At 44.4% G+C, this 10,112-nt stretch overlaps 1 protein-coding gene across 1 annotated transcript; it reads right to left on the bottom strand.

The window, feature by feature from the left end:
- Positions 1–1,380: 1,380 nt before the first annotated feature.
- On the bottom strand, positions 1,381–9,231 carry BMP15 (bone morphogenetic protein 15). Its single transcript, XM_047764875.1, has 2 exons — positions 8,472–9,231; positions 1,381–3,461 (listed from the first exon to the last, which is right to left on the bottom strand). The coding sequence occupies exons 1-2, from the start codon at positions 8,821–8,823 to the stop codon at positions 2,605–2,607; spliced, it is 1,209 nt and encodes a 402-aa protein (XP_047620831.1). The 5' UTR covers positions 8,824–9,231; the 3' UTR covers positions 1,381–2,604.
- Positions 9,232–10,112: the final 881 nt, after the last annotated feature.

Here is a 10,112-nt window from a genome sequence, read left to right as displayed (position 1 = left end):
CCCATCCATATATCCTCGTCCACTAGCAAGCATATCTCCTTCTTCCCAGAGAAAGGTTTGAGGTCTAGATCTCTTCCTTTGCACTTGAGCAAAAGTGCTAAGCTGAAAGCAATATTTTGAAAGAAAAGAATCCATAACATCAGTCACAACTGACTCCAAACTGCCAGTGTTTTTCCTTGGGCATTCTGACAACTCAGGGCTTAATGGATGATGGGGCCAGTTAACCCTGTGCCCTCCACAAACAGATTACGTTTCAGACATATCAGGCCCCCAGGCTAGGAGACCGTGATTTTCTGAAAATTCCAAAGAACACTAAGATGCTGAATTCAGACCCTGGTCCTGTGACCAGGGTCTGTATTCAGGCCTGTTAAGTGTTTGTGCCTACCTCAGGTAGGCTGAGGAAATAACTAGACCAGAAGCCCACATTTACTTACCCATGTCAGACGGCAGTCTGTGTATATATACATACATTCCTTTTCTCTTATTATCTTACATCATTCTATCCTAAGAGACTGGATATAGTTCCTTGTCCTATAATATAATGTGGCACAAAAATCAATCTTACTATATATCCAAGTACATATCTTGTATGGCATTTATTCTGATGGGAAATGAGACATGTGAACATTGAAATATTCCATGTTAGGAAGGCTACCTCCCTCACAAAAAAGAAAGTCTGACTGTCCTACATTCATATCCATCAAGGACCTACTATGTGCCAGGTTCCAATAATATGGAAATGAGTAAAACACAGCTGAAACTCTTAAAAGGAGTTTCATCTTTTGCTAACAGAGACAGTTATGCTAGAGTATGTTAAAGGAAAGCAAATAATGCATAGAGGGGGAGATCCTGAGTCTAAAGTATCATGGTGGCATTGAGAAGATCAAGATAAACGCCCAAAGTTGATTTCTAGAGATATAGGAAAGAAGGTAGATGGACAAAAAGATGTGAAGAAATAGCTCAGGCAGAAGAATAAAATTTGTGTATTTCTAGACATGCAAGATTTTTAGTTTAGCTGGAACAAGTTTTGAGAAGGGAGTGGTAAAAATGAATTAATCTACAGTGGCTAGGTAAGAGAGACAGGGATTTCCATTTGGCAAATATATGCGACCACCCTAAATCAGTCTCATTTCATTGTGAGTGACCATAAAACTAATCAAGGAAGAGCTGGGCAGGGAAAATGCCTTATTAGGCTTTCTCAAAGGGACTCTTTGTCGAAGGCTGATTTTTAGCAGTATTGCCTTAAGAGAGAACTTCAAAAGAACCTCTAGCCCCACCTTTGGGGATTAGGGTTGAGGTCCTGTCCGTGGCTAAAGGGAACAAAGGAAATAAATTCCTTCCACCCACTCTCTCCCAATCCCCAAAACATTCACAATTTTCTTTAACACAAAAAAAATGATTTATTTGCAACACAGCCCAGTCCCCATCACTTCAATACAGCATAGGAGTAGGAAAGAGTAACAGTGCAAAAGCATCATTTAGTCCAAGGCAGAGCTCCATGCCTCCAAATACAGCAACTCTATCTCCCTCAGAGACCCATGCCCAGAGTCCAAGTGAACAAACAAACAGGCAAGCCCAGAATGAAAGTAGCCTCTGCATGTTTCACCCTTCCCCCACAGCCCTTCAAACTTCCTAACTGAAGCCTCTACCCCCTCCACTCCCAACCAGGTCAACTCCCAGGCTCTGAGCTACTGGGGAGCTTCTTAGCATCATGAACAGTGGTTTAAGGGTTACCTAAAAGGAGAAAAATACCCTGTGAAATCTACTGTTCCATAGAAAGTTTAAAACAACTCCCCCAAAGATAATCCTAATCAGCAATGACAGCTCTTCATCTCTTTACTATAGATACAGGTGGCTTTGAAGGGATTGTCATCTTGGCTCCAGACACATTGCCCTGCAGGAATGATTAAAGGCTCCTCTCCTCACCCTAGGGAAAAAAAGGAATCCTAGGCATTTCCCCCAGGTTCAGAGCCTGAGAGGAAAAGCCCTGATAGCTTAGAAAAAATATTCACTTCCTTCTGTTCCCCTCAAAAGATTTTCATGGAGATTATTGCTTAAAAGTTTTCTGGTCCATCTGAGAAACATTACTTTTAGATTTAGAGGGAAATCCAAACACAGGAGCAGGCAGTCTTTCCCATTAGGTGCTAGTATCTAGGATTCAGGAAACAAGGGAGAGAAGAATAAAAATCTCAGGTTGCTTTCTTCACTCCAAATCTTCTAGACCCTCAGAAGATGGACTCTAGGATGATTCCCCCTTTCCCAGGCCTTTGTGGCATAATTCCTACAGTTCTACCATCATGGACTGGTGACTTTTGACAAAAGTCACAATAAAAAAGACAAGAAAATAGAGAGGGCTTCTCCAAAGGAAGATCTTAAGCATTAAGGGCTCTGACTAGCAGTCAAAATGTACTGATGTTTGGTAGCAGAACTGTTTTTGTAAAGTGAGGGGCTCATAAGTGGGGGGACAGACTTAACAACACTGAAGGCAAGAACTAGAACCCATAGATTGGGCAGAGGATCATTGTAGCTTTGACATTAAGATTTGTTTACATTAAATCCTTCACCAATTTCTCAGGGAAACCTGATCCAGCCATACCTTTGCTGTCACCTGCACGTACAGGACTGGGCAATCATATCCTCATACTCCTTGTACAAGATACTCCCATTTGCCTCAATCAGGAGGATGCTAATAGGCACATACTTATAAGGGACACAGGAGGGCTGAGGGACACTCTGGTCCACCAGCTCATTGACAAGGTTCTGGATGATGGCATGATTGGGGGAATTGAGACCATAGTGTAGTACCCGAGGGCAGACCCCCTTACAGTAGTTTGGGGTATAGAGATGGGGAGCAATGATCCAATGATCCCAACCCAGTTGGTGGAAGCTGACTTGGAAAGGATGGAGGGAACATTGGTTACTTTCAGGCCCATCGTGCTCCCTGGAGGGGCCAAGAACCTCAGATGCGATGCTGCCTGCTTGCCGGGCCTTCCGCAAAAGAAGAGAAGGGTCTCTTGCCATAAACTCTTCCAGGCCTCTGGGGAGAAGTTTGGCCTTCTGAACACTCCGAGTGTCATTGAAATAGAGTAACAAGAAGGCAGTGTCCAGGGATGAAATGCCATGCCCCCGGAACTCAAGAATCTCACTACCATTTTGCTGCTGACACATGAAGCGGAGTCGTAGAACCCTGCGCCCCTTGTGATTCCAGAGCTTTTGTCCAACATGTTGCGTGACATCCATCTCCGTCCAAGCTTGGAGAAGCAGGGAAGGCTTTGAGGAGCCTCTTCCTGAGGAAGGAAAGTGACTGGTTGTGCTTTTCTGGATCCAGGGCTCCACATGGCAGGAGAGGTAGAAGGGAGCTAGGTGAAGTTGATGGCGATAAACCACAGTGGCTCTGACTAGTTGGTAGGCTACCCGGTTTGGTCTCAGAGGAAAGTCCAGGGTCTGTATATGCCAGGGCCCTGCATGAATAAGAGGGAACAAGAACAGAGCATTGGAGTTCCCATCGTGGCTCAGTGGCTAGTGAATCCGACTAGGAACCATGAGGTTGTAGGTTCGATCCCTGGCCTTGCTCGGTGGGTTGAGGATCCGGCGTTGCCGTGAGCTGTGATGTAGGTGGCAGACGCTGCTCGGATCCTGCGTTGCTGTGGCTCCGGTGTAGGCTGGCAGCTACAGCTCCAATTCGACCCCCTAGCGTGGGAACCTCCATATACCGCGGAAGCGGCCCAAGAAAATGGCAAAAAGACCAAAAAAAAAAAAAAAAGAACAGAGCATTAATTTCTTACCTCCTAGCCTGACTCTCCTCCCCACCCCCACCAAACCCACTCGGTACAAACTGACTGACAGCTAGAAGCAGCCCTCAGATTAATTCAACGTCATAATAAGAGCTCCCATATATGGCACACTTATATATCAGATATATCAGATGTTTTCCATGCATTAGCTCTTTAATCCACAATAGCCTTATGTGATAGTTATTATTCCCATTTTGAAGACAAGGAAATTGAAGCTCGGAGAGGCTACACCAGAGGACACACAGCCAGTGTGTGTTCGAATTAAGATTTGAGCCAAAGTCTTTTCGCTTAAGAAGAGAATTGCGTCTCATTTTTTAAATCACTTACAGCACTAGGCCAAGAAAAACACCTCAAATACCAAATTGTATGTATATATATTGTCTGTATCATTATATTGTCTGTATTATTAAAGGTGACCAATGAAGAAAGTCATTGAGCGATACATGAGTTAACAACAAATCCTGCATCACTATATAGATATAGCTTTAGAGGGGACAGTTCAACCATTAGAGGTTATGGCCTGCCATCACTTCAAATCCAGGGCCGAGATGCCACAAAATAATTTTGTATATCTGCCCCTAGTGGGGGCAGGCATTTTGCCATTTTTGCCCTCTATTTGAATTTCTTCTTGAGCAGCTATTGCCCTCTTAGGCTGTTTCTCCCTTAACCTTCAGTCTCTCCCTTTTCTTTCCATTCCTTACTGGAAATGATTCTTCATTTAGCCCATTCCTTCTACTGCCATTTCCTTAAATACCATTCTCAAACAGGCCCTAGTCATATAAATATTTTGTTTGCCAAGAAGGTGACTCAGAGCTGCTTGCCTCTCAATGATTAAGCATTTTAATCTAAACTGTGATGCTGACACCCAGTGGCCAAAGGGTTGGAATGCTGGGCCTGTGGTGCTCTGACCTTCTGCGCCCTCTCCTGGCAAAGGTCAAGAGAAACAATTACAAGAAACTACAGATAGCAAGGAAAAGCCTTCTGTCATCTTCAAATATCACTAAACATGCCCGTGTTAATTTCCATATTATTTTAAACTTATTTTTAATGTTTAATAATGTTTAATAACTAGATTAAATAAGTACTTATAACAAAAATGAGTAAAGACTGATGAGAAGAGTTTGTAAAAAATTAAAATTAGAAAATTTTAATATTTTGATTTTCTCTTATACCAAATGGTTCCAATTTGGGTGATATTTCGTTAACATTTCAGTGAAATACAATCAGTTTTCTTCTATCAATTGGTTTCTTATTTATGACCAAATCAAGTCATCATAGGCTAATGGATTTTGAAACTATAATTCAAAGAAAGTACCATCAAAGGAGAAATGACAATTTTGTTTTAATCCCAAAATAGAGCAAGTTGTAATTACTTAATATGTAGTGATGCAACACTACTGCTTTCATAGAAACAAAAGGGACTCATGACTGATGCCAATGACAATTGGTATATACCATCCTGGTTCATTATGAAACTACTACCTTACCTTCCACTCAGCTGCAGACAATTGCATGTTCACATTTTGTCTTTGTTACATATTATTTACTTAACCTTTTTTTTTTTTCCACTAAATCCCTGGGTCGGAAATTCTTCAGCAGGCCCGAGATGGTCAACTTAGAAGCCTTTTAATGTTTTGACACATCAAGATTTTTTTTTCTTTTTTTGGCCACCCCGCGACATATGTAGTTCCCAAGCCAGGGATCAGATCCAAGCCTCAGCTGGCATCAAACGCCAGATGCTTTAACCCACTGTGCCGGGCCAGGGATCGAACCTGTGTCCTGGCGCTGCAAAGATGCTGCCCATCCCGTTGTGCCAGAGCGGGAACTCTCATCAGGATACTTTTTATATTATGTCTCTAAGTTTCTCCTAAGTTTCAGGTGTATAGCATCAACATCTGTATATACTACGAAGTGATTGCCACTACAAGCCTCGTTATCATCATCTCTCTGCCAGAGTTGACTCCCTTCATCTACTTTGCCCACCCCCAACCCCCTTCCTTGCTCGTAACCAATAATCTGATCTCTGTATCTGAGTTCGTTTTTATTTGGGTTTTGGTCATTTTTTAATATTCTGCATATAAATGAAATCATACATCAGAATTTTTTTTTAAAGTTCGTATCCCAGCTCCTGCTTACTTAATACACCTTTTAAGTTTGGAGGCACTTGGGGATCATTCAGACAAGGCCCAAGCCAGGCTTGTATTTACTTTCTCAAAATAATCTTTCCAAGGGGCCCACCCATACATCTGTCTCACACTGACTAAAAAGGAATCCTATTCTCTAGCAGGCTGTCTGGTGAGGAATTGCCCTTTCCTTTCAGACCCTGACATCACATATTTCCTGCACCAGGGTGGGGTTGCTAAGGATCAGAGCCAGGAAGGGTCTGCTCGGAACTTTTCAGGGAAATGGCTGACTCATATATCCTGTGTGATTGAACTTGGGATAGCTCTCCAAGCCAGCTTGATTCAGCTGGGTCATCTCCCGATGAAAAAGGATCAGGCCTGGGTCTCTTGTCACCCATTTCTGGATCCATTTCTGGATCCTTTCCAGAGTCTTTAGATGCCAGTTATGCCCTGCAGTCAGATCAGGATAGTGGCCCAATTCTAGGCAGCCTCCTTTCTAGCCTCATATCATCTATGTGGAATCGACTTGTGCAGCTTAACCCAGATCCCCGGTAACAACCTACAAGGCCTTGAGTCTCATCAGCCTCATACTCCGCCACTGTCCACAACCTCATGAGGCTCCAACCATCCTGATCTTCCTTCTGTTCTTCAAGTCAGACAAGCTCAGTTTTCACCCTTTAGGCCTTTACACACTTGTTCCCTCTGCCTCAGTCAGACTTCCCTCTCCTTAGTTTACAGAACTTAGCTCAAATGTTACCTCTTCAAAGTGACCCTCCCCGGCAATCCCACACCAAGGGAGGCTTTCTTTGGTGTCCTCTATCAAAATAATTTATGTCATTCTTTGATAGCACTGACCACAATCTGGTCAGTGCATATTTGTCTTACCCATGAAAACCATGCCCATCTGGATCACATCCCAATACTGCCACCTAGAACAATGTCTAGCACTTAGAAGTTGCCAAATAAATATTTGTTGAGCGAATCTCCACCCACACCAAGTTATTTTCTTTTTCCTTAATCAGAATGCGCCGCCCATATGCATAGTCTCTTTACTCTTTCCACAAAGTCCAGCTCAAATGCCACATCCTTGAGGGGACCTTCCAAAGGTCTCCCTGCACAGGAACACATTTCTTCTTTGGAGTCCTGACACCCCTATTGCTTATCCTTTTCAAAGCATTTGCCACACTATAACACCACCATGCAATTACTTCTCTATCCATTCGACTACAGTGGGAGTGCCTAGAGGTCAGGGTAGCAGTTATTTGCCTCTTTATACCCAACCCAAACACAGTGCTTTCTGCTCAATTAAAATCTGTTAAGCCAGTCAACACAGTAGGTTAATTAAAAGCATAGAAGCCTGAAAGCCTGGGTTAGAAACCCAGATCTATCAATTACTAGCTGTGTTACCTTGAGCCTCAGTTTCTTCACCTATAAAATGGGTATGTTTGTAATACCTACCTCATAGTGGGGGAGGATTAAGGAGGTTTGTAAAGTACTTTGCCCAATGCCTAGCATGTGGTAAGCTCACAGTAAATGTTAGCTGAGGGGAATGGTGGTGGTTTTACTTGGAGGAGGGAGGGTAAATCCTATCTGTTGTCATCTAAGACTAGCAAAGGCTTAAGATTGTATCAACAGGTTCCCAAGATTTTCCTTGAAGTCGATGGCTGCCTGCATCTCCCTAGAGAGCCCTGCATTTCAGGAATCCGCTACTGCTCTGGAACAGTGTCTAAGGCTGCTATTTAAAGCCCAAGCAACTATCATGGGAACAAAGACAATTCCAAAATACATTTGGTCCCCCAAACCCCAAAGTAGTAACACAGTCCACATAGAAAAATCACTTGGTATATACATATATCGAGGTACCACATTTAAACACTTAAGTACTTATGGACAGACTTTAGAATCAGACAGACTGGAGCTCAAATCCTATCTCTGCCACCCAGTCGGTCCCTGCGACTTCTGCAAGTTATTTAATGTCTCTGGGCTCTAGTTTTCTTATTTTTAAAAATCAGGCTAAGTGTTCCATGAACGCTAACGAGAGTAGCTGTCATTAAGGATTAAATACAATAGCAGATCCTCACGGAGCCAGGCAAACAGACTCTCTCAGATGTTAGCCCGTTTCTGTCCTTTCTGAGGCCACATAAATTTCCCCAACTCAGCCCTCCTGTACCCCTTGCCTTCTAAGAATAAAACAACACAAACCGCTCTCCACAGGAATGTACATGGGTATTTCTCAATTGTAGTTTTCGGTGATGTAACAGGCATTAAGACTTTCTATGAAAGATAGGAGCTAACACATCACTCAGTTGCCCCGGGGCCTGGGAGAGATTCCTCAGGTAGGCCCCAAGGCAATCTCTTGTTAAATCAGGGCCCTAAAGGGAAGCAGGCTTGGAGCCAGCTTCTCCCAAGTTGGCCATCCTTCAAAAACCAAGCCCGAGGAAACCGCCCACTCCCTAGGCAAAGCAATTAGACGGTCAGCTCACAGATCCCCTTTTCTCTACACTCTGCTTTCTCATTTCTCTCCCCTCCAGCACCATATCGTATGATAACTCACCTCTGAGAGGCCTTGCTCCATTAACCAATGGCCTCACCAGCCTCACCATGGTGGCCCCAATGGTGCGGTTCTCCCTAGGGTGCCCACGTGCGTCGGCTGAACGCTGGTACAACTCCAGCATATATCGCAAGGGATGCCCCAGGACCTGTGGCTTCCTCTGCTGTTTGCCAGGGGCTTCCTCTAGCAGCTCCCTAATCAGGGGCAAGGTACGGGCCTCAGGCAGGAGGGCCACAGAGGGTTGCCCTACCTGGGTCATTTGGACCCTGTGTTCCGTAAAAAGCACCAGTCCCCAAAGAAGAAGGGTTCTAATGATGCTGAGGAGGACCATCTTGAAAGACTTGTTCAGCAACATGTTCCAGCACAAGCCAAAATGATGCCACTCTGACGCCTTCCTTTCACACCGGTAACACCACCCAGGCTCCACTACCACAAAGGCTGGGGCCAGGAAACAGTGAAAGGCAGGCAGGCAGGTCCTATGTTGCTTCCTCTGGGAGGATCTCCGGGATCCAAAGGAGGTCTTCTAAATTGTCCTCTTGGCATCAAAACCAACAGAAACAGCAGGTAGGACAAGGCAGCATAGCCCTCCTGTTCTCCAGGGCTGGGAAAAAGATAGTATTTATTTGGAGGCTGAGGTAACTGGAGAGGAGAGGTCCATTCCAAGACCTACTCCCTTACCTTATCCACTAGGATGTAAAGAAGCAGCCCTAGCCTGCTCTGCTCCACAGCTTTAAAGGTGGTCTCTTAATCAGCCCTTAAGGGGCCAGAGGCCTCCTGATCCCATCCCACCTCCATGCAGCACTTTTCCCAATGCAGCGTTTCCCTAAAATGTGACTTGCTAAGGACTTGCAGTGAAACTATCTGAGGTGATGTTAAGAATGCAGGCTCCTGGGTCCAGACCAAATCATGGATTCTCTGATGGTGGGCTCCAGAAATCAGAATCTTAAGAAATCCTCCAAGCAGTTCCTATGGATACTAACAAGTGGGAACCTCTCTGTGAGTGTGGCTGCTGTAGCTTGAAGAAGATGCCTTAACAGTGGTTCTCAATCTTGACTCTACACTGAAATCACCTGGGGAGCTTTAACTCTTAGGGATGCTGGGGTACCAGCCTCAGAGATTCTGATGTAGTAGGTCTGGGGTGTTACCAGGTCATTAGGAGTTTTTAAAGTTCTGCAGGTGATATTAATGTGCAACCAAGTTGGAGAACTCTGACTTAGCATCTTCTGGTTACCCCATGGAAGGTGTTGAGGTCCTAAGTGGGCTTCATCAGAGAAGCCTGGGCCTGTGGAAGATGAATGTGTGAAGTTGGCTCAGAGCTCACCTAGCTGGGTTGGATAATAGGAGACATCAGGGTTGAGCCAGTTAAAGCTACCCCAGACCAGGATTCTGCAGAAAAATGGTAGGTGTTATCCTGGCCCTGTCCAAGTGGAAGCAGTCTTCTGGGGCTCTAAGGAGAAGGTGGGGCAAGAGGTCAAGGCATGGCTCTTGTAGAACAGGTATGGATTTTGTAAATAGACCTGTGTTTGAATTGTGATTCTCTTATTAGCAGTCACTTAACCTCTCCAAGGCAAAGCTCTTCATTTCCCTAAGTCTCAGTCTCCTCACCTGTAAAATGGACATAACATGTTTTATCTCACAGTTTGT

This window comes from Phacochoerus africanus, chromosome X (genome assembly GCF_016906955.1).
Source record: "Phacochoerus africanus isolate WHEZ1 chromosome X, ROS_Pafr_v1, whole genome shotgun sequence".
NCBI lineage: Eukaryota > Metazoa > Chordata > Mammalia > Artiodactyla > Suidae > Phacochoerus > Phacochoerus africanus.
Note: the sequence above shows the minus strand (reverse complement) of the source record. Positions and strands in the feature narration are given on the sequence as shown.